Source organism: Erpetoichthys calabaricus, chromosome 6 (assembly GCF_900747795.2).
Source record: "Erpetoichthys calabaricus chromosome 6, fErpCal1.3, whole genome shotgun sequence".
Classification (NCBI taxonomy): Eukaryota; Metazoa; Chordata; class Cladistia; order Polypteriformes; family Polypteridae; genus Erpetoichthys; species Erpetoichthys calabaricus.
Window position 1 is genome coordinate 23,413,503 of NC_041399.2, and position 25,359 is coordinate 23,438,861.

Sequence of the window (25,359 nt, forward strand, 5' to 3'; positions counted from 1 at the left end):
AATATTCTAAAAGTATCCTGCATATGGAGACAAACTAGTCAGACGTGAGCTTTCTGCTCTTTAGCAGATTATGTAATATATTACTTTATGCTGCAATTTTTCATTTTTTACACATGACACGACTGTAGAGTATTATTCCTTTTACTGCCAGGGTTGATTGCCCGACTCGTGAATATTTTGCCTTTTATTGTTGCTTTTAAGAATGTATCATATGTTTAAGTTAATACTGTTATGATTATTATAATTAATGTACTTTATCACTAGATAGGACTTTATTTTTTCCCAAATGTAAATGTGGCTTTTTACAGACGTTCCTTAAAATAAATAAATACATAAACAGATAGATAAATAAATATATATTTGCATGCATAACATGGTCTAAACACACACCAGAATGACTAAAGAGAAAGAAATTTTTAAAAGAAAGAAAATATCTGACTTGGCAGTCCCAGTCCCAGTGAAGCATTAATCAGGCGCTTTGTTGTCGCATCGCATTTCCTGACACACTTCTGCTGAATAATTCTTTGGTTGAAAGTCCTCAATGTCAGTGTGTCACAGAGAGGATGTGCAGCATTGTTCATAATGGCACTCAGCTTCATTTTAATCCTCTCCTTCGCTACGGCCTCCGGGGGGATCCAGTGTGTGTCCCACAACTGAGCCTGAATTAGCTTGTTAATTCAATGGGCCTCTCTTGAAGTGATGTTACCAGCCTGGCAAACCACTGCTTAGAAAATTGCACTGGCCATCAGAGAACAAATTCTGGATAGTGAAGGTTTTGGCCTGCCTTTTTGTGGAGCTTCTTGGAGGCCTCATGACATCTGCCAAATCTGGGAGTCCAAATCATAGGACTGTCCATCACCAGTGGGGAACTGCTCCACTGCCCAATAAAGTCTGATGGGAAATGCAGCCTTTCAAGGTACATTGTATGTGCATGGTATGGCTGAATTCTCCTCTTTATGATTATTGTTTCTTTGGATTTTCTGATATTTTTTAGCTCTTTTTTGACTTCTGTTTAATGTATTGGGATATGGATACTTTGAATGACCTTTTTAGGCAACTCCTTTGGCTCTTTTAAACTTTTGTTCTTTAATTACCCTGGTTTGTAATATTTTTTTAATTTGTAAAGATTCTTGTTGCCCTTTTTGTGATTAAGTTGGAGGTTTATAATGAGCCTCCTTCTTGTGGGGTGTTCACTTTATCTTTGTGATATTTATTGTTGTTTTTATCTGCTCCCCTTTTTTAGGCCAAAAGGTGAACCCATGAATCCTTTTTGAGATGTTACTTCTTTTTATAATTAGCTTTCCTTTTGCCTTTTTTTGTATCGGTTCAAACTTGATTACATTACATTGGATTTTTTTCGAGAGAGTTTAGTCAACTGAAGATTGTCTGGGCATTTCTAAATTTATTTTGCAGCCTCTTCTGCATTTGCTATCCTTCCAATTTTTGTGTCATCTGCAAATTTCACAGCTTTACTAACTATATCATAATCAAATCCTTAATGTATTGTAAATTAGAAAGAGTAACAATCCAAGGAATGCCACAGATTACCTCCAATATGATTTACTAAAAGTTTATGGTACCTCATAAAGTCCACCAGTGGAGTCTGAAATAGTCCTCATAGTATGGTCTTCTAACCTTAACAGAAACATTTCACAAAAGTAACATTTTCTTGTAAATATTTGTTACATGGGCGGCACGGTGGCACAGTGGGTAGCGCCGCTGCCTCGCAGTTGGGAGACCTGGGGACCCGGGTTCGCTTCCCGGGTCCTCCCTGCGCGGAGTTTGCATGTTCTCCCCGTGTCTGCGTGGGTTTCCTCCCACAGTCCAAAGACGTGCAGGTTAGGTTGACTGGCGATTCTAAATTGGCCCTAGTGTGTGCTTGGTGTGTGTGGGTGTGTTTGTGTGTGTCCTGCGGTGGGTTGGCACCCTGCCCGGGATTGGTTCCTGCCTTGTGCCCTGTGTTGGCTGGGATTGGCTCCAGCAGACCCCCATGACCCTGTGTTCGGATTCAGCGGGTTGGAAAATGGATGGATGGATGGATATTTGTTACATCATTGTGCTTCAACTGTAGGTTACCATATAAAGTAGATTTTTTTAAAATATTTTCCCTTTTTAAGTTAAACATTACATCTCCCTAAACCTCAAACCTTCCAGGGTTGGGATGGTAGAATGGACCCATTTTGTACTTTTCAAAAGATGCGCATTGGCCGCTTTCCTGGGACAAATGTAATGATAGGTGATCTGCTTGTACAAATAATCAAACTGTGGTCACTCAAGGTATACCTTTTAACTGTAGCCTCACTAACACTTGTAAATATAAGCAATTTAAATTTAACACACACTTTGAAATTCCCAAGTGACAGTTTCAAACTTGTCAAATGTCCCCTATAGAAGCAAAAGATCTTCATCGAATAGTAAAGATGGAAGTTGATATTGACTGGATTCCTCTTCTCATTGCAGATATTGTAATGAACACTTGCCCTGTCCGCCACATATGTACTGGTCAAGCTGGGGCGCTTGGGAACGTTGCACAGTTCCATGTGGGGGTGGCGTACAAGCTCGACGTAGGACCTGTGAGAATGGAAATGAATGTCCAGGCTGCAATACGGTAGGAATCTTCTTATTCAAGTATCTAATCGATTTGTAAACAGTTTTATGGAACACCCTGTATGTGTATTTTGTTTTACAAGTGCTTTTCTCTGTTATTAATAAATATTCCTTATTATTTATTATTTTATTGTTATTGTTACTGAGGCTAAGCCTTCATAATTCTTGGCCAAGGCTTGAGGCCTACTGCTCAAAAAAACAACTTTAAGTAAGCTTTGGCCTACACAGCTACAAAAAGGGGAAAATCTAACACTCCTTTATCTTCAGAAGGGCCAAAAATTAATTAAAAGGGTGAAATTGTCTAAAAGCTTTGTCTCTTTTTTCATTATAAAAAATAATTTAATTGAAGAAAGATAAAACAGGCCTAAAATATAGCCCTGAAATAAACTAAGCCAAATCCACAACCCAAAATCAAAAAACAGCAAGGAAAAATCAAATACCAGAAAAATCAACAAAACAAAGTACTTGCTATTCCTTCCACTATAAAACTCATTGCTGAACTGGAGGACGTGAGCCTTTACCTGGATTTATAAAGGCACAGAGTGGTCCTCCAGCTGAGCACCATGGTGCTCCCTGAAACTCTATCTTAAGGGGACAGGGCACATAACTAACCATGGTAATTACACACCAAAGGAAAAAAAATATATGAAATACATAAAGACACGAAAACAAGACTGATAATACCTAATATATAATCCATTCATCTATCCATCCACTTTGAAAACACAATTTACCCAGCTAAAGCCTATCCCAGCAGGCACAGTGTGCAAGGCAGAAACAGTCCTTGACAGGGTGTATACAGAATATTTCATTACAAAACTTTAGAATAACACATAAAATAAACATTTACATGAGCCAGGGATAAAACCCTGGCTAAGCCATGACAGATCTTTTAGCGATGTCATTGTATCACCGTTTGATGTGTTTATGGCTTAGGCACCTCCATTTCAGAACTATGGACACATTGTGGCATTTTGCAGCATGTGGTATCTTCGTGTTGGTATTATGAAAGATAGCTGCATGAAAAAGAACATCATTTAAACTTAAAAATTTATAAGAAAGACTTTGTATAAAAACTTGCTTCAAACAAAAAACTTCGAAAAGAAAAAATCATTTTTGGTCTTCCTTTCATTTTCACTTACTTTCGCACTCATAGCTCAATCGCACCTCTTTGTGTCTTTGTGACTACAAATTAAAAAAACAGCCTCTGCCTCTCAGTTTTAAATCATTTTGATAGAATTTTGGTTTTGTTGTCACTACAACAGCATCTTTAATGGAATTCCCATCAGTCCATTAGTGACGCATATGGTTGGTTCTTCTGGTATTTTTCACATTACATGCTATACCATATGTCATTTAAACTGTTTAAAAAATGCCTTTATAAACCTGTGCAGGTTCAATTAAAAATATGTTGGTAATAAATTTTAAAATGTCATGTTACACAGATTAAGATTATTTGTAAATTATGTATATTATCTACAGATCTATAAATTGCATACAGCAGCAATATGCTCAACTTGCTTGTACAATTTCAATTGCTGTTTTCTTTACACAACACAAATCTACTAAGCTTCTAGGGGTTCAAACCATAAAAGAAAGCAGTTCAATGAATAACTTGTGATAATGGCCAATCACATACATTTAGTACCAACCTTTTGGCAGTTCCCCTTGAAGGAGGAAATAAAAAAGCCAAGTGTGAAGGCTTGCTAGCCAATGAATGTTCACAGTTTTGCTGTTTTATTAAAGAGTGGACATTGTCAGTAGGAAGCCTCTGAGGACCACAGAAAATAAAAGAGTTGCAGCTTCACTTCAAGCCAGGAATTCTACTTGCAGTACGCTTGTCTAAAAGCTATGACACCAGGGACTGGGACATTTACTGAGGCACGCAATTTATAGTCAGGCCACATGCCAGTTGTCATATAACTGCTTTGGCAGGCAAGAATTTCAGCAAGGTGCACATGCATTCACACGAATGTATTGGAATTTGGCAAACCATCTGATAATCAGACGTTTCCCTTTAGCAAGCTAATTAACTTTAAATTAATACTGCTAAATGAACATGGCTATGTCCATGTTGTGGCTTTCAGTCCAAGGCTTGTGTCTGTCTTACTTTGGTTCCTTCCGAACCTCATATTTATAAAGGAATGAATAGCCAGCTATGCCAATGTTAGCGTTAATTTATCTTAGTTGTTCTTGTCTCTTGGGGCCAGACATGCTTCTCGAACAAAAACACACATCTGGGGACAACTCACTAAAAAGTTTTTAGTGATCAGTGGCGAAATGTGACACTGCAAAAGCTATGCCTACTGGGCTTCTTAATAATTAATAATAATTCTTTGTATTTATATAGTGCTTTTCTCACTACTCAAAGCGCATAGCAATTGCAGCTCAAGGGTCCAACAGAACAGAGTCCCTTGTGGCATCTTACGGGATTCGAACCAGCAACCTTCCGATTGCCAGTTCAGATCCCTAGCCTCAGAGCCACCACAACACTCTTCCAAAAAAGCTGTCCTCAGTTTTCTCCTGTTTGTACATTCTGAACATACAGTGGCTGCAGTATCCTATTTTTACTCACATATGAGACAAGTACACAAAGTAACTAAGGAAAGACAAAAAGAAAGCAAAAGAAGCTGAACAAAAGACCTGAAGCTGACAGAATATAGAAAAGAAAGATTACTACTATCAATTCAGGGCCACCAGGTAACTGAGGTTTAATGATTAATTTGTTCATTGTAATGAGCACAGCAACAGGAGAGACAGACGCACACACACACTTAGACCACCGCAGGTACTTTGCCTCAAGTGTTGAGGAGTACTTATGTCTGCCACAATATCGTTTTGACTGTTTTATCACTGTGTGGCTTAACAACAGGAAAGAGAGTTTAGAAAAGCATTGTGGTCTGCATATATACTACATGTTAAAATGCTGTGACTATATTCTGGCAGGACATGTTTGCATTTGCATTTGAACGACAATGTTAACTTAGGCCGTTTGCTTAGACGTGTCATGAGATGATGGTTGCTGTGCAGCCTCGTCTGGGTTCTGCTGAGGTCGTGTCATAGTTTTATTGAGTATCGAAATCTGCACCTCCTGAGGATTTTCATTATCAACTCTCTTAAAGGCGGTCATTTTCATTTCCTTATGAATTAGTACGGTTGTTATGACACACCATTTACATCGAAGGCTTATGAGGTCCAACACAAAAAAAAAAATGAGACTAACCCTATAGCTCGGGAACTTCGACTGGACGTGTGTTCAGATATACATTGTGAAATGATTGGACTCGACACACTCGAAAAGGTTTGGGGCAGCCACCCGTATAATTTCCCTGGCTGCAAAAAAATAGCACTGATGTGCATGGATTGGAGTTCATAAATGTAACTGAGGATGGTTAGAAAAGATGGCGGTTTTAAATGTCCAGACAGGAAGTGGCATAGAGAACCCGGAAGTGATGTGCTTCTGGGGTTGCCACTGGAAGTGACCAGTTTCTTGGCGCCGGAACCGGAAGTGACGTGTTTCTGGATGCCGGAACCAGAAGTGATGTGTTTGTGGGCGATGTTTTCAGAGTTGGATGTTTTCAGAGTTGGATCAGACAGGTTTTCTCATTTTTTGTCTGTAGCGATAACAGAAGAAAGTTTAGCACACCCCGCCACCCCCTGGCCTGGCATGGAATTACCCTCACTTAGTCCATACAGCTCCCTTCTATTTGCACGTGCGTGTCAACACGTTTTCTTAACGTTGTTCATAAAATGTCAGAGTGTAAGAGTGAGCAGCGAGTTAACCTCAGGTTTCTTGTGAAACTGAAGAAATCCGCAATGGAAACTTCTTGGTTATTGACTGAGGCTTACAGTGAACAGTGCATGTCTTGTGCACGTATTTTTGAATGGCACAAGTCGGTGCTCGAAGGAACCCATTTTGTTTCAGTAGAAGATGTGAAAGCAAAAACAACGGAGATCCTCAACAGCCTTTCAGAAAATGATCTGTGGAATTGCTTTGAACGTTGGCAGCAAAGTATGGAACTCAGAAGGGGACTATATTGAAGTTGATCAAAGTTATTTTTCTTAATTTATTAAATAAAAAGAGTTAAAGGTGTAGTCTCCTATATTTTACAAAAAATATTTTACTCCAAAATTCCTTCAACACTGTGAACAACAGTGGCAGTGTATCGCTCTGTTTTGCCACTAGTTCACTTTCATCAAATGCTCAAATGCCAATATATAATATGATTTTACAGAAAGGTTCTGTCTTGCAAAAGGTTATGTTTGACTTTAACACATGAAGTATGTTCTTCACAAATTATTATGTTTAAAAGGTGTCTGTTTGTAGAGTTTTTGGCTGTAGACAGTTCAACATAATCAGAAGCTGGCACTTTGTCAGACCAGGATTGCATGACCACCAATCTTCTCTGCAGTTCAAAATCACAGCTCCTACTTTGAGTGGCACCTTCAAGAGGTGTAGGATTGGTTCCGAAATGTGACGCTCAGTGAGCCGTCTAATTGTTCCACCCCTCTTTTCAGTGAAATTCACTCATGGTTATCTCTAGACATTTATATTATACATCTAGCTGTGCTACACTAGCTGTTCAGATGTGAAACTGAAATCATAATATACACAATCTCAGCTAGCATGAATCTGTTTCAGGAAATTAAAAAATACCTCTGGGCAAAGTCACAGTTTTGCCCCTTATGTCGCCTCTTTTGTGGGATTTGCGTGCTATCAAATTTCTCTTCCTGAGAAATTCTGCTGGGTCAACCCAATCTAGAAATCAATTGTTTTGGTGTAGAGTTGTGTGAGTCCTAAAGTACCCTGGTATTCTGTCCAGTATTAACTGCTACTTTCATTTTATTTGGATTAGTTTAATATTTTGAATAATTTTCTGAAGATATCCTCAATGTATTTTTGATCAGCTGGTCTTTTTTCAATTCGTTTCAATTACATGGCCGAATATGTTTTTAGTTCACTTGACTTGGCATAAGCACAATGATTCATTTTAAAGGGCAGCAGAGTAAAATATTGCCATTCTTATTGAATGTTTATATGTCTATAAGAATATTCGGCATTGCCTTTCCTAGTTTATTGGTATGGCCACCAATCATCTTTTCATTAATACCCCAAATCTTTCTAATAAAATGCTGACAGAATAAAAGAACACATTGATTTACATCCCTAGTACTCTTTAGAGTTCATCCTTGAAATAATATCTGCAGTATTGGAATCCGTATGCCTAAGGGTGTCTGATGTGCATTATGTCTTCATTGAAATGTCCCTTTTGTGATCTTTATACTTGGCTCACTTTTCATTTCTTTGTTGAAGTCAGCATGTTAGTGCCTGAGTTACTTGGCAAGGTTACTACATCTGTAAAATCATTGCTTAATTGTAAATTAAAGAATCAAATTTAATTATTAATAAATGAGAACTATATCCAAAATATTCCTAACCAGGATCAGTTTAATTGAAACAATCTGTAATAAAATTTGCATTAAAGAGGAATCTGGTAAGGACGACAATTGCACAGAAGAAGACAAAAATAGCAACCTACCAGCCTCTAATAATAAAAGAACACCCAATTGCATTGGCAGCACCAACTACTAAGAGCAGTTAAAGTCCCTGAAAATTAAAGGGCTACCTCAGGATAACATTGTGGAGCATCCATGCCTCCAAGAGTGAAGTGAGACCGTGCTAGCTTTTCTAATCGACTGTCTTGAAGACTGGACATTTAGGACATGTTCACACTTTTGCATTTTCCTGCATTATTTCTACAGCCGCATAATGGAGGTAATCTGTATCATACCAGTTGTCTGGATAGACTGCAAGTCAAGGGTTTGGTGTACCTCCCATGTAAACCTCATTTAATGCTGGTCAAAACAAAACGTGTTGCTGTGATAGTATAGAGTATAGGAGTTCTGTCTCATGTGCATGAAGGTCCCAAAATGAACGGTCACTAGACTGGATATGTAGCCCTCGGCCTGAAATTGGTGAACTTCCAGGAAAGCTTTGGAGGCATGGTCAGGAGTTCTTCTTGGTCTTCTTCTGTGGATAGAGAAGAAGAGGAAGTCAGTAGCTGAGCCCTTTCTTGTCTGGTGGTGGAAGTGCTTACCTATGAGGAGCCTTGAAGATATCCCCTAAATGCACTTATGTGACACAGTAAAATCAAGTATACTCTATGGCCAGTGCTCATAAAACCGTAGAGGAATGCAGTATTTTTATTAAAAAAATGTGACATGCTGCATATAAAATGCACCATCATGCATATTATTGTGTCTTTCCACAGACACACTCACCACATAGGACTGCTGGTGCTGCCATTCCATAACAACTGCCTTTTTCTGTTTCCTAAAGATGAGACTGATGCATGCAATCTTCTGGTACTGTGGAGGAATTTACCAAAAATTGTCGCCTTCTCTAATGTATTTTGAGAATTGCAGTGGCTATCATGCCATGTGCATTGCCAAAATATTAATAAAGAAAATTACCGCAGATGTTTCTTTTATCACTAGAATACAAAATTAGGACATAAAAACACAGAAGTGTACCTACCTTAGGCTGGGACCATTGATGTTTTTCATATATATATATATATATATATATATATATATATATATATATATATATATATATATATATATATATATATATATATACTGTATATACATATATATAATCTGGGTAGATATATAAATAACAAGCTGGTTAAATTTGCAGATGATACCAAGCTAGGTGAATAATCTGGAATCTGTTGAATCATTACAGAGGAACTTGGACAGCATACAGGCTTGGGCAGATTTGTGTCAGGGGAAATTTAATGTAAGTAAATGTAAAGTATTGCATGTAGGAAATAAAAATGTGAAGTTTGAATACATAATGGGAGATCTGAAAATCGAAAGTACACCTTATGAGAAGAATTTAGGAATCATAGTGGTCTCGACACTATCATCTTGCAGACGGTGTTCAGAAGTCATTAAGAAGGCTAACAGAATGTTAGGTTATATAGCACCCTGATGTGTACAGTACACGTCCAGTATGCTGAAGCTTTATAACACACTGGTGAGGCCTCATCTGGAGTACTGTGAGCAGTTTTGATCTCCAGGTGACAAAAGGGACATATCAGCACTAGAAAAGGTCCAGAGAAGAGCAACTAGGCTTATTCCAGGGCTAAGAGAAATGAGTTTTGAGGGAAGACTGAAGGGGATGAACTTTGTCAGTTTAAGTAAACAGAGATTAAGAGATGTCATGAATGAAGTGTTTAAAATTATTAAAGGAATTAGAACAGTGGATTGAGACTGTGATGTTGAAATGGGTATATATATATATATATATATATATATATATATATATATATATATATATATATATATATATATATATATATATATGTATTAGGGCTGGGCAAGTTAACTTGTTATTATAGCGTTTTTGTTATTATTATTATTATTTTGACAGCCTCAGTTTCGCTAGCAATCGATCGAGAGCAGTGATCTTCTTGTTATAGCACTTTTCGATACGCTTTTGCTAGAAGGAAAGTTATTTGATCTCGATTCCCTGCTCGTGCATGAGTAGCAAAGAGCAAACAGCTTCTAAAATGGTATGTGGAAAGATACCAAAGTGAATGCTCAAAGCAAAATAATCCATAGATGACTTTTTTCGTATTATCACTGAATTGGACTCTGATTTGTTGGACTCCGATTTTGATGCAAGTGATCTGGAGATGTAGATTGAAAACGAAAGTGAGGTACCGGCATCAGGTGATCAGTCCCCAGCTGATCATGGTGCTTAACAATTTCGTGTAGCCAATGCACCTATGGCAATGTTCACCTGGGAGGACAGACACTTACGATGACAGGAGTTACAAACCATATTGTGTCTCACTGCAACTGCCACCCCAGCGCACCTGTCTCACAAGGACAGCCAGGCAGCCATCCCACCGTGCATTCCTGCTGGCTTTCGAGCCGCTGCAGCTGCCGACAGAAGGCACAACAGGCAGCAACATACGTTTTATGTTGATTTATGTGTGAAACCATTGCTTTGTGTCGCTTTTCAGAAAACTGAGCTTTATGGAAATAGCTTTGGTTTTATATTTGATTTGATTACATTAATATTTAAGTTGAGATTTACAAGAAATATTTTAACTGCTGCTAAAAAACCACCTTATTTGTTTAAAGTGTTTGCAAACCAAATACCTGCACTACATTGCTTATGAGTTCATTATTGAAACATAAATATTTAAGTTGAGATTTACAAGAAATATTTTTACTGCTTTTAAAAAAGCACCTTATTTGTTTAAAGTGTTTGCAAACCAAATACATGCAATACACTGCTTATGAGTTCATTATTGAATTTTGCACATAATGTGATTGTTGTGATTGTCTGCGATTAATTGCAGACAATCATGAGGTTAATCTCGATTAAAAAATTTAATCGCTGCCCAGCACTACTATAGAAGTAGACATGGCCGACCCTGTGAAATGAAAATAAATGGAAAGAATACATGTCCTTAACCTGCAATTGCTGAGCGCTTTGAGTAGTGAGAAAAGCGCTATATAAATGCAAAGAATTAATTATTATTATTATTATTATTATATCTTTTCATAAATATAACAAAGATGTCTTTTAAAATGGCCAAACGTATGGTCATATGGGTTCTAGGCAGGAAGAGGAGGGTCCAGGAAGGTGGACAACAGAAGTCAAATCAGCAGTGGAATGGCCATCAATCTTCCATTCTGCAGAGGGAGGGAGAGAGAAGGCATTAGAACAGCGGGCCAACCCCTGGTTCAGTGGGTAACTATATTTAGTAACAAAGACTAAAGAAGTCAGGTAAATGGGGCACCATGGTGAACCCTTTATAACTGAATGAAAGCAAAAGGCCAAACAAACACCTTTTCAGACTGGAGTCAATAAGGAGACTGGCTCAAAATGGTGGTTTATCTGTTCTCATACAATCCAGGTAGGAAGGGGTGGGTCCAGGAGGGTGTATGATGGCGTATGTTAGAATTGGTGAGGTTGTCAGTCTTCCTTCTTGCAGCGCCAATCCTGGTTCAGTGGTTAATTGGTATCACTAGAGCCCTTAGGCTGTCAACCCATGCATACTTGCATGATACAATATATTGCATATACAGTATATATTATGGCAGGAGGCTGGGAGGCAGACCCAGCCGTGACGCCTGGAAGGAGATCTATACGTCCCCCAGGCCACGAGGGGGCAACTGTCCTGGAAGTAGCAGGGAGGCTCAAACCCATGGGGGCCCATGGCCACCGCCAGGGGGCGCCCCAAGCCTCATAAAGCCCGGGAGATCGACACTTCCACCACACCTGGGAAGGTGTAGGAAGGACCATCCAGCAACGCCCGGAGTGCTTCCTTGTGCTCATGTGGTACTTCTGCTACACCAGGAAGGGCCGCCGGAAGAATATCAGCAAGCATCTGGAGCACGTCCGGGTGACTATGAAGGGGGCCGCATTCCTACAGTCATAGAGCTGGAGTCAGGTACTGGAGGAGGACGACGATCCATGGAAGAGAGGAAAGGCAGCCCACAGACATTGAAAGGCCTGAGTAAGGGTGTTGTGGTGATGGAAGCACTGTGTGTGTACGGGTCTTGAGGGACTTGGGTTTAAATAAACGTGTGTGTTTTAAGAACTGCCGGTGTCCGTCTGGTTGTGTCCGGGCTGATTATCTCACACTATACTGTATATATATATATATATATATATATATATATACAGTATATATATATATATATATATATATATATATATATATATATATATATACGAGTATACACTAGCTGTTCTGCCTGTGTAAGATGGATTGAAGTCTAAGTAATCTTCTAATTAATCATCGAATTAGTCGCGCACTGTTGGATTCCAGAGACATAACAATCAGAAGGACACACAAATAGACATTTGTCCTTTTATTAAAGAGGATAATGTTTTATCCATTTCCTGGTGTTATATTTTATTTTCTGTCAGCACTAATGTGATGTGGACGAAGCAGGGCCAATAGCTGGCCACTCTTTAGTTTAGGTGTCCATAATAATGCAGTTATTCACAAACTGCTGTGTAATAATAGAACTCTGGAAATATTTTGCTGCCTTTTTTTCCTTTATTTTATATCATGTCAAAAAGGCTTAGAATATGATTTTTTCCACGCACGCTCATAATAGCAACTTATAATGTATACCTAAACTAAAGTGCTGGCAAAGGTCAACTCAAAACCTTATAACCACCAGCTAGGAACAAAGTGGTTTGTTTGTCTGCCTTTAAAATTTTTAAAAATGGTAACTGCTAAAGCATTAGACAGCAAAAAGAACAAAGCAGACATTATTCTGAGTCATACTGCTCGAATTTATAATATAGGCAAATAATCTATAACATCTGAGAGAAAGGGAGTGCAAGAGCACAGAATGTGACCCGCTTATTTCAGTGGAAGGCTTTGGCACGAGCTCTGCATTCAGGACCCTTCTGACAGCATTCACTGACTGCTTTTCTTTATCTGATTTGTGTCTCAGTCGGAGATGCTGCAGATGAAGTTGAAACCAGGGCTTAAATGCAATTATGAAGCAAGAACATTAAGCATAGTAAGATAAACAATTTAATAATTCATCTGCTCCTCAAACAGATTCAGTTTTACTAGAAATCTTTCTTATAATTTACATTAATTATGTGGAGCATAGCATATGGAAGGCAGACTGGTTCTACATTCAAGTTACAGAACACAATTGTAGTCCACTGCATGCTGACCAGTTTTTCTGAGAGTGCGGCTTTAACCCTTACTACAGCCCACTTACTCTTAGATGATATATTGCATTTCTGTCTCATCCTGTCATTTACAGAAACACCCAAACTCTGATTGTATTTGGAATCCTGTTTCTGGCAATTATTTGCCCCTGCTTTCCACTTTATTGGGTATGCCTGTCTAATACTGGGCAAACCCTTATGCTTTTAGAACAGTTTAAATTCCTCAAGGCATCTTCCCTTTTATCATCGCAGATCAGTTTAAATACCTAGAGGTAAACATCACAAATAAACGTAAACCTCTTTACCAACAAAATTTTGATATCTGCATGGAAAAAAGTTAAGCAAGACTTGCATAGATGGTCAACCCTTCATCTCACTTTAGCTGAAAGAATTAACACTGTCAAGATCAAGATGAATATCCTTCCTAAACTTCTTTTTCTATTTCAAAACATTTCAATATGAATCAATAAATCATTTTTTATGAAATTAGATTCAAACATAACCTCATTTATTTGGAATTCAAAACATCCACGTATCCAAAGAGCGAACCTACAAAGACCTAAAGCGAAAGATACCTTGGCTCTACCTAACTTTCAATTTTATTACTGGGCAGCAAATATACAAACTGTAAAAACCTGGACACAAATAGATGAACATACACAGGCTTGGTCTGCAATAGAAATAAAATCCTGCAGTACTTCTTTATATTCCTTGCTTTGTACCCCAATAAGTCATCGCCAATATACTAACAACCAAACTGTGCTTTACTCACTCAGAATATGGAACCAATGTAGGAAGTATTTTAAGACAGAGAAGCTTTTATCTGTGCCACCTCTGCACGAGAAACACCCTCTCAAACGTACGCAGTTTTTAATGTCCGGAAAACATTCAGGATTAAATCACTTAGAGATCTGTACATAGACAACATCTTAGATAGATAGATAGATAGATAGATAGATAGATAGATAGATAGATAGATAGATAGATAGATAGATAGATAGATAGATAGATAGATAGATAGATAGATAGATAGATAGATAGATAGATAGATAGATAGATAGATAGATAGATAGATTGTTTTTTGTTTTTTCTTGGTTTTGCTGGTGTTCAGGTGTAGGTGGTTTGAGTCGCACCATTTAACAAATTCATTGATTAGGTCTCTATACTCCTCCTCCTGCCCACTCCTGATGCAGCCCACGATAGCAGTGTCATCAGCGATAGATAGATAGATAGATAGATAGATAGATAGATAGATAGATAGATAGATAGATAGATAGATAGATAGATAGATACTTTATTAATCCCAAGGGGAAATTCACATACTCCAGCAGCAGCATACTGATACAAAAAACAATATTAAATTAAAGAGTAATAAAAATGCAGGTAAAAACAGACAATAACTTTGTATAATGTTAATGTTTACCCCCCTGGGTGGAATTGAAGAGTCGCATAATTTGGGGGAAGAACGATCTCCTCAGTCTGTCAGTGGAGCAGGACAGTGACAGCAGTCTGTCACTGAAGCTGCTCCTCTGTCTGGAGATGACACTGTTTAGTGGATGCAGTGGATTCTCCATAATTGATAGGAGCCTGCTGAGCGCCCGTCACTCTGCCACAGATGTCAAACTGTCCAGCTTCATGCCTACAATAGAGCCTGCTTTCCTCACCAGTTTGTCCAGGCATGAGGCGTCCTTCTTCTTAATGCTGCCTCCCCAGCACCGCGTAGAAGAGGGCGCTCGCCACAACCGCCTGATAGAACATCAGCAGCATTTTATTACAGATGTTGAGGGATGCCAGTCTTCTAAGGAAGTATCGCTGGAAGTATCATCTTCACATCCTATGAACAATTACATTCCAAATTTAACTTTCCAGCAACACATTTCTTTCACTACCTTCAAATTGAAAACTTTGCTAAACAAAACCTTCCCTCACCTCACACCTACCTCTACGCTGGAAAAAATATTGATCAGTCTTGAGGACTCAGACAGCATTTCCATAATATATAACACCATTTTACATTCCCTTCCTTTCAAAGATCCAAGAGTACCTTAGGAAAAGGATCTCTTACTCAACATCTCAGAAAAGGAGTGTAAGGCAGCCATGCACAGAATTCACTCGAGCTCCATATGTGTAAAACATACAATTATTCAACTTAATATTATCTATCAAGCACATCTGTCTCATTTAAAATTGTCCAAAATGTTTCCAGGGCAAGATCCAACCTGTGAACGCTGCAATCAAGTTCAGGCCTCACTAGGTCAAATGTTTTGGGCACGCGCCAAATTAACATCATTTTAGACCAAAATCTTTAAATGCCTTTCAGACAGCCTTGGTGTCACAATCCCTTCTAATCCGCTAACAGCTGGGTTTGGTGGGCTCACAGATGGGTTTAAAGTGGAGAAGGACAAACAAACTGTAATGGCCTTTACTTGACTATTGGCACATAGACTTATCTTGCTCAATTGGAAAAATCCTAACTCACCTGTTTTAAGTCAGTGGGTAACTGATGTTATTTAATATTTGAAATTGGAAAAAATCTAATTCTCACTTAGAGGATCTGTACTGAGGTTGGTGTGATGGGATTTAATCAAAAAACTCAGACGCTGATGTTCCATATTTTATAATGGTGCTGTTGTGATGTGATACATTCATCATATGAAAATGCCTGTAATGCAATAAACATCCATCCATTATCCATCCTGCTATATCCTAACTATAGGGTCACAGGGGTCTGCTGGAGTCAATCCCAGCTAACACAGGGCACAAGGCAGGAAACAAACCCCGGGCAGGGTGCCAGCCCAGCGCAGTAATGCAATAAACAATTAAATATAAATATATCCTTGTGGATAATCATAGGTAGTATCATGCCTTTTGTTAGCCAGACATTCCTGCTCTGAGCCTCTCATTCAACTTCATCCCTGTGCTGCTCTTTTCTGGGGACTGTGCCATTGGAATAAACTGACATCACTGTCATGTTCTTGGTATTGATTTGTGGTTTGTGACATGGCACATTATCCTGCTTGAAGTATTCACTTGATGATGAGTAGACTGTGGCCATAAAGGGATGCACATGATCAGTAACAATGCCTAATTATATTTTAGCAATCATATTATCAGTTAGTATAAAATTGGCCTAATGTGCACCATGGAAAGATCCCCCCACACACTGTACCATTGATTGACACATAGTAGGGTGGATTTATGGATTCATGCCACTTATGCCGAGTGCTGTTACTTCCCTCTGCACATCTCAGCAGAAATTGAGATTTTTCATACCAGGTGACATTTTTCCAATCTTCAGTCATCACCTCTTGACTGATGGGAGTGAAACGTATTGTGATCTTCTGCTGCTGTAGCCCATCCAAAAGTTATGTCCTTTCTACACACCATTATTGTAAAGAGGTGTTTGTTATTTCAATGGTTGCCCTTTCTGTTAGCTTGAACAAGTCTATTCTCTCTCGTTAATAAGATGTTTCACCTGCAGAACTGCTGCCCACAGTTATCACATCCTTTCTCAGTAAACTCCCGAGACCATAGTGCTTGAAAATACTAGAAGGGCAGCTGGAATCACCACAATCCTAATCACTTAAATGAAGCATCCTGACCGTTCTAATGTTTAGACAAACAACAACTAGACGTCATAGCCACGACTGTTGGATCCCCATGATGAGCTGTTTGGAGGGGCAGGCTATTTTGTGTCAACAAGCAGTTTTGTATAATAGAGTAGCCCCTGAGTGTATGTTCAGGAGATGCTTTGTATAAATTGGCTGCATGCTTCACACAAGGACATTTTAACAAGGGTTTGCACATAGCGAATATTGAAGTGGCTGAAATGATCGAGAACATTACAAAAGAATGCAGTTTGCTGAGCCTTCTGTACATCTCCCAAACGTGTGGAAGGAAACGTACACCTTTTTGTGATTGCTTGAAGAAGGCCTAAGTTGAGTTTAATTGAGATCTTTTAAGGATTTTTTTTTTTGCTTTCAAATTGATAAGACTAATAAGAATAAGTGCTGCCCTTTTCACCTGCAGTGCTTTACCATTATGATCATAATGTATATGAAAGCTGTTTACTTTGCTTTTTTGTTTTACTTTCTAAGTTCCCAATCTTTTTTCTGTGGTGGCACACTTTATGCAACCAAAAACACCCCAATGCACACCACACCACAAAAACATTAAATCTCATATATGTGCTCAACTGTCTGCAGTGGTGGGACTCTGGGAGAAGCCAGTAAAATAAAGCAGCTCCGAGATCAGCGTTCGCAGGCAGGGCACTTAGTGAGCACTTTGGTGGCATCTCCCAGCTGCTTTATCCCTTTGCCCGCTCCTCTCTGCCTCAGAAGTAACTTGTATGCTCAACTATCCACCAGCCCTGTGAGACTCGCTGGTGACCCCACACATCCAGGCAGATGGACTAGCAACTAGGAGACGCGTCCAAAGTGCTCTAAGTGCTGTGTCTGCAACATGGTGATTGCAAAACTGCTTTTATGCTGACTTCTCCAGGAAGTTTCGTCCTCCTCAGGCAGGTCTCAACCATCTGAGAGGGTTGTCCCTCTCAGGTTTAGACCAAGGTGCACTACACTATTATTCCAATGGCGCACCACAGTGCTGCAGCACACTAGTTGAAAAACACTGCCCTAGATTTTAGTGCTTTTTGTAAACTTTAGCTTTTAACTGACTCTTGGGTTTTATTCTTATCTCTGTCAGGTTCTTGCTTGGGCTCCATCCCTGAGTTTAGTTTTACATATTATTAATGATTGGTTTGTAAATTGTTTTGTCATTGTCATTATTAATAGAGTATGCTAATTATTTTTTATTATTTAGTTATTTCTCAGTCATCATGTCACTTTTTGTTAATCAGTTCGCAATTATCTTACTGTTGTTTCCTAATTGTTTTGATTTGTTTTTAATCCATTGGCTTGTCCAAGAGTTTGGGTCCACTTAATATTGCAGGTGGGCTGCTACTATAAACTGCCACCCCTATTTAAAGTATTTGTGAGACACTGATGCTAGCCTCAGTCTAACGTCTGAGGTATTGGGTTTCTTACTTTGTGTCTTAAGCTTCTTTCTGTGTGCTTTCTAATCTCTGTGTTATTACTGTTGCTGAGGCCTTTTTTCCAAGGTGACTTACAGTATTTAAGATACATTTTGTTACATCTCTTTTGTTTTATTCCAAACTGGACCACAGGTAGGTGAAGTGACTTGATCAGGGTCACTCTGTGACAGTAGCAGAATTTGAACCCACGACCTCAGGATTTGAAGTCCAAAGCCTTAACCACTTCTTCTTCTTCTTCTTTTGGCTGCTCCTGTTAGGGGTTGCCACAGCAGATCATCTTCCTCCATATCTTTCTGTCCTCTGCATCTTGTTCTGCTTACACCCATCATCTATCTATCTATCTATCTATCTATCTATCTATCTATCTATCTATCTATCTATCTATCTATCTATCTATCTATCTATCTATCTATCTATCTATCTATCTATCTATCTATCTATCTATCTATCTATCTGCCTGTCTGTCTGTCTGTCTGTCTGTCAAATAGTGCCTTTCATATCTATCTATCTATCTATCTATCTATCTATCTATCTATCTATCTATCTATCTGTCTGTCTGTCTGTCTGTCTGTCTGTCTGTCTGTCTGTCTGTCTGTCTGTCTATCAAATAGTGCCTTTCATATCTATCTATCTATCTATCTATCTATCTATCTATCTATCTATCTATCTATCTATCTATCTATCTATCTATCTATCTGTCTGTCTGTCTGTCTGTCTGTCTGTCTGTCTGTCTGTCAAATAGTGCCTTTCATATCTATCTATCTATCTATCTATCTATCTATCTATCTATCTATCTATCTATCTATCTATCTATCTATCTGTCTGTCTGTCTGTCTGTCTGTCTGTCAAATAGTGCCTTTCATATCTATCTATCTATCTATCTATCTATCTATCTATCTATCTATCTATCTATCTATCTATCTATCTATCTATCTATCTATCTATCTATCTATCTATCTATCTATCTATCTATCTATCTATCTGATGTAACCCTCCCCATTTATCCGTGCTTGGGACTGGCACGAAGAAACACACTGGTTTGTGCATCCCCTGTTAACCACTACACCACACTATCTGTCTATTGCAAATGAAAGGAGTCAAGATATAAAAAACAGCCGTGGTTCCACAAAAACTATTTAAACTGTCAAGTTTTCTAGCAAAAAGTAATCATGAAATATTTACCCTCGAGTTCTTAAGGAGGCTAGTGAGTAGAGATATAAACCCTTTTCACATATTTTTAGGAAGTCACTGTGCACTGGAGAGATTCCGAAGGACTGGAAAATAGTAAATATCATCCCATTATATAAAAAGGGTGACAGGGCAGGTCCAAGCAACTATAGGCCAGTAAGCTTAACATGCATCACAGGAGAATTAATAAAAGGAATTATTTAGGACAAGATTGAGTAACACCTGGCAAGGACAGGAGTTATTCTGAACAGTCAGAATGGGTTCAGAAGAGGGATGTTGTGTGTTACTAACATGCTGGAATTCTATGAGGAGGCAACAAAAGGATACATTCAAAGTGGAGCAGATGATATTATCTATCTGGCCTTTCAGAAAGCATTTTGATAAGGTGCCACATGAGAGGTTGGGCATCGAATTAAAAGAAGTGGGAGTTCAGGGTGATGTTTCTAGATGGGTGCAGAATTGGCTCAGACACAGGAAGCAGAGGGTGATGGTGCGAGGAACCTCATCAGAATTGGCCGTTAAGAGTGGTGGCCACAATGGTCATTGCTGGGGCCGCTGCTATTTTTAATATATATATATATATATAAATGATTTAGATAGGAATATAAGTAACAAGCTGGTTACATTTGCAGATGATACCAAGATAGGTGGATTAGCAGATAATTTGGAATCCGTTATATCATCAAAGAGGGACTTGGACAGCATACGGGCTTGGGCAGATTTGTGGCAGATGAAATTTAATGTCAGTAAATGTAAAGTATTTCAAATAGGAAGTAAAAATGTTAGGTTTGAATACACAATGGGCAGTCGGAAAATCGAGAGTACATCTTATGAGAAGAATTTAGGTGTCATAGTGGACTCTAAGCTATCGACTTCCAGACAGTGTTCAGAAGCCATTAAGAAGGCAAACAGAATGTCAGGTTTTATAGCACGATGTGTGGAGTGCAAGTCACAGGAGGTTCTGCTCAAGCTTTATAACACACTGGTGAGGCCTCATCTGGAGTCCTGGGTGCAGTTTTGGTCTCCAGGCTACAAAAAGGACATAACAGCACCAGAAAAGGTCTAAAGAAGAGCGACTAGGCTGATTCCAAGGCTACAGGGGTTGAATTATGAGGAAAAATTAAAAGAGCTGAGCCTTTACAGTTTAAACTAAAGAAGATTAAGAGGTGACAAGATTGAAGTGTTTAAAATTATGAAGGGAATTAGTACAGTGGATTGAGACTGTTATTTTAAAATGAGTTCATCAAGAACACGGGGACACAGTTAGAAACTTGTTAAGGGTAAATTTCGCACAATCATTAGGAAGTTTTTCTTTATACAAAGAATGGAAGACCCTTGGAATAAGCTACCAAGTAGTGTGGTAGACAGTAGGACTTTAGGGACTTTCAAAAATCGACTTGATAAATTTTTGGAAGAAATGAGTGGATTGGACTGGTGAGCTTTGTTGGGCTGAATGGCCTGTTCTAGTCTAGAGTGTTCTAATGTTCTAATGAAATGTTGTAGTGTGTCACCATTTGCCATTCACAAAAATGCACAAGAAGTCTGCTAGTCAACTGATAACAGTCATCGACTTTTTCAGTCATCTGGAATAGAAAGGGCAAAGTCAAAGGTAGAGTGGGAGTGACAACAATCTGCTTTTGGTGGTGTTCCTTCGTTCTACAGAAGGAAACTGAATCTATCTATCTATCTATCTATCTATCTATCTATCTATCTATCTATCTATCTATCTATCTATCTATCTATCTATCTATCTATCTATCTATCTATCTATCTATCTATCTATCTATCTATCTATCAGTTATATAGTGTCTTTCTTTTCTATCTATCTATATAGAAAGGAAACAAAGTGTTTAATGAAAGTGATCAGGGGATACATGTACAGAGCAAGCCTAAGTCAGACCCAAAAGTTGAGCTGATATTTCATCAAAGTCAGAGTGTTGTTAATCAGAAACGAGAAGTCAGAAATAAGAGCTATTGCTCAAGAACTAAAAAGTCACAAAACAACAGAACCTTTTTAGAGGCACAAATGCTAAGATCTATCCTCAAAAACTGACACTCTGCAAATGAATGGGATGACCCTTACATCATCACTCCAATAACTTCACAGGCAGCCCGTTTCACAGGAAATTACCAAGACAACAATTGAAATGGAAATCCTGAAATGGCAGCACCTGTAGAGAAACAAAGATGGTGTTGCAGCAAAATGGTTCAAATATTGAGCTTTTTCAGTTTACACTGAAATCAAAAACTAATGTTAAATTCATAAATTCCCAGAACCCCCAAACTATTGCACAGATTATAAAAATCCATAAAATATATAAGTTGTGGAATATAACAACTCTATCTATATTTAAAGGTAATATTTGAGATTATGTATCCCCAATTTATTTACTGATTTTTTTTTAATTAAGTAAATTGTTTAAGGGTGGTTCTTCTTTTGCAGTGGCCTTTTATTTTGGGTTTTTTCCTAATTGGCTTTACTTCTGATTACTGCAATTATTGTTTATTGAGGCTTTCCTAATGTTTCTTTATCTGTGATTATCTATTGAGTAATACTTTTAAGGGATATTTTAGGGGATTTGTGCTGTTTTGGAGTGACCTGTTTTTTCTGGTGTTTTCCTAGTTGCCATTTTTTTGTTATTCTTTTGAATCGTGGCTTTGAGTATTCCTGTCTTTTTTTAGCTACACCAATTATTACATATCTATCTGTAGTATGCTTATTTATCTATTCCATGTTGTATTCATGTGTATATTAGACCTTGCAGTGTTGTTTCCAATAACTGTTGTTGATATATTGTTTCCTTTAGCCTTGGTTTTCCTTGCCTTTTTTTTTTTGAGTTCCATTACTTTTCAAACCTCTCAGTCCAGGGTGTTATTCGTAATGTACTGTATTTTAAACAACCATTCTGGTGTGTGATGCTTTATTCAGTCTATGGTAGGTGCAGAAACGGACACTTTTCATTAAAAGTTTTGAGACGCCCAACTGAATATAATGAAGAAGGGTCAGGGCCCTACAGAAAATGTTTTATTATCACAAATGACAGAATCTGGCAACGTGGCAATACAAGGACAGCACAAGAATACATCACAGTAGCTGCTTTTGTGGCAAATCAAACCATGCTAACAGTCCTCAATGAAATTTCACAATTTATACTGTAACTTCAGATTAAAGAATGGAATTCCTACAACATCCTTTTATTTGATGTGTGTGAAATGTGAAGCTTCTGAGTTAACCCCAATATTGAAAAACATCAAGACGTAGTTGCTTCAACGTCTTATATTTGAAATTAGCAGTGACTGTGTGTGCCATTTACTTTAAAGAAAAAATGTTATGGTCTGTCATTGTAGTTTATGGTGAGTTTGGTGAATGCATTTCACTCATGCTCCACACATGAAGAAAAACATTGTAGATCAGTTTTGATTGGGAAACATGCAGTTTAGGAGTTGGCAACTGATTTTAAAATTTCCTACAAAACTCAAGAGTCAGTTTCCTAGCATAGACTATGTCATGCAGCTTCTTCATCTAAGTTTGCAATAATATACAGTACTGTGCAGAAGTTTTAGGCAGGTGTGAAAAAATGCTGTAAACAAAGAATGCTTTCAAAAATGGAAGTGTTAATCATTTATTTTCATCAATCAACAAAATGCAGTGAATGAACAAAACAGAAATCTAAATCAAATCAATATTTGGTGTGACCACCCTTTGCCTTCAAAACAGCATCAATTCTTCTAGGTACACTTGCACACAGTTTTTGAAGGAACTTGGCTGGTAGGTTGTTCCAAACATCTTGGAGAACTAACCACAGATCTTCTGTGGATGTTGGCTTCCTCACATCCTTCTGTCTCTTCATGTAATCCCAGACACACTCGATGATATTGAGATCAGGGCTCTGTGGGGGCCATACCATCACTTCTAGGACTTCTTGTTCTTCTTTACGCTGAAGATAGTTCTTAATGACTTTGGCTGTATGTTTGGGGTTGTTGTCCTGCTGCAGAATAAATTTGGGGCCAATCATACACCTCCCTGATGGTATTGCATGATGGATAAATATCTGCCTGTATTTCTCAGCATTGAGAACACTATTAATCCTGACCAAATCTCCAACTCCATTTGCAGAAATGCAGCCCCAAATGTTCAAGGAACCTCCACCATGCTTCACTGTTGCCTGCAGACACTCATTATTGTACCGCTCTCCAGCCCTTCGATGAACAAATTGTCTTCTGCTACAGCCAAATATTTCAAATTTTGACTCATCAGTTCAGAGCACCTGCTGCCATTTTTCTGCACCCCAGTTCCTATGTTTTCATGCATACTTGAGTCGTTTGGCCTTGTTTCCACGTCGGAGGTATGGCTTTTTGGCTGCAACTCTTCCATGAAGACCACTTCTGGCCAGACTTACCGGACAGTAGATGGGTGTACCTGGGTCCCACTGGTTTCTGCCAGTTCTGAGGTGATGGCACTGCTGGACATCTTCCGATTTCGAAGGGTAATAAGCTTGATGTGTCTTTCATCTGCTGTACTAAGTTTCCTTGGCCGACCACTGCGTCTACGATCCTCAATGATGCCCGTTTCTTTGTGCTTCTTCAAAAGAGCTTGAACAGCACATCTTGAAACTCCAGTCTGCTTTGAAATCTTTGTCTGGGAGAGACCTTGCTGATGCAGTAGAACTACCTTGTGTCTTGTTGCTGTGCTCAATCTTGCCATGACATGAAACTGTCTTCCACAACCTCACCTTGGTAACAGAGTTTGGCTGTTCCTCATCCAGTTTTAAGCCTCCTACTCAGCTGTTTCTGTTTCAGTTAATGACTGTGTTTCAACCTACATGTGACATTGATGATCATTAGCACCTGTCTGGTATAATTGGTTGATCAAACATCTGACTAGAATCCTACAAAATCCCTGACTTTGTGCAAGTGTACTGATAAGGATTGATGCTGGTTTGAAGGCAAAAGGTAGTAACACCAAATATTAATTTGATTTAGATTTTTGTTTTGTTCACTCACTTTACATTTTGTAAATTGATAACAATAAACAATCATTATTTATATTTCTGAAAGCATTCTTTGTTTACAGCATTTTTTCACACCTGCCTAAAACTTTTGCACAATATTGTATATATGAGACAGCAGGTTCATTTTTAAGCAAGACACAGGACTGCTTTGAGTGTTACCGTATTGCATGTTAGGAGCACTTCTGTGTCAAATGGAAGTCAGTATTGTCCAGTATCAATGTGTCCTGATTGGGATCAGCTTCAAGGATCACTGCCACGTTTCATGTGCGGGGTATAAACTGCTCCTGGTATCCACATTCACCCAGTCCATTCATTACAGTTTGATCCCAGACAAAATTAAGATTATAGGGTGTTCCAGCTGGGTTGTGTCTCTACTTTTGCAGTTTTTCCATTATGGCTTCCTAGCATATATTATATATAGTGCACTCGGAAAGCATTCAGAACCCTTCACTTTCAGCCTTGTGCTAAAATGTGCTAAGCAACATTCAATTCCAAAAGTAAGATTTTAGAAATTTCTACAAATTGCTTAAAAATAAAAATGTAAATATTACATTGACACAAGTGTCCAGAGCGTTTATTTCATTGAAGCAGTTCTAGCAGAGATTCCAGCCTGGGGTGTCCTTGGGTATGATGTGATAAGCTTCACACAACGGATTTCAGAATTGTCTGCAATTTCTCTCAAGCTCTGTCAGGTTGGATGGAGCTCATCATTGGATAGCTGGAGTGGTGTGCACAAGTATTCAGTCCCCTCGAAAGTCATGATAATTTTC

At 38.5% G+C, this 25,359-nt stretch overlaps 1 protein-coding gene across 3 annotated transcripts in view; it reads left to right on the forward strand.

The window, feature by feature from the left end:
• The window catches only part of sema5a (sema domain, seven thrombospondin repeats (type 1 and type 1-like), transmembrane domain (TM) and short cytoplasmic domain, (semaphorin) 5A), an 857,644-nt gene that overhangs the window by 727,470 nt on the left and 104,815 nt on the right, over window positions 1-25,359 (forward strand). For all 3 annotated transcript variants that reach the window (XR_007935331.1, XR_007935332.1, XM_028803411.2), the window contains exon 15: window positions 2,461-2,608. Coding sequence is in view for 1 of the 3 variants with exons in the window: in XM_028803411.2 (XP_028659244.2) it covers window positions 2,461-2,608 (148 nt within the window). In the remaining 2 variants the exon portion in view is untranslated. The remainder of the gene's footprint in view (window positions 1-2,460; window positions 2,609-25,359) is intronic.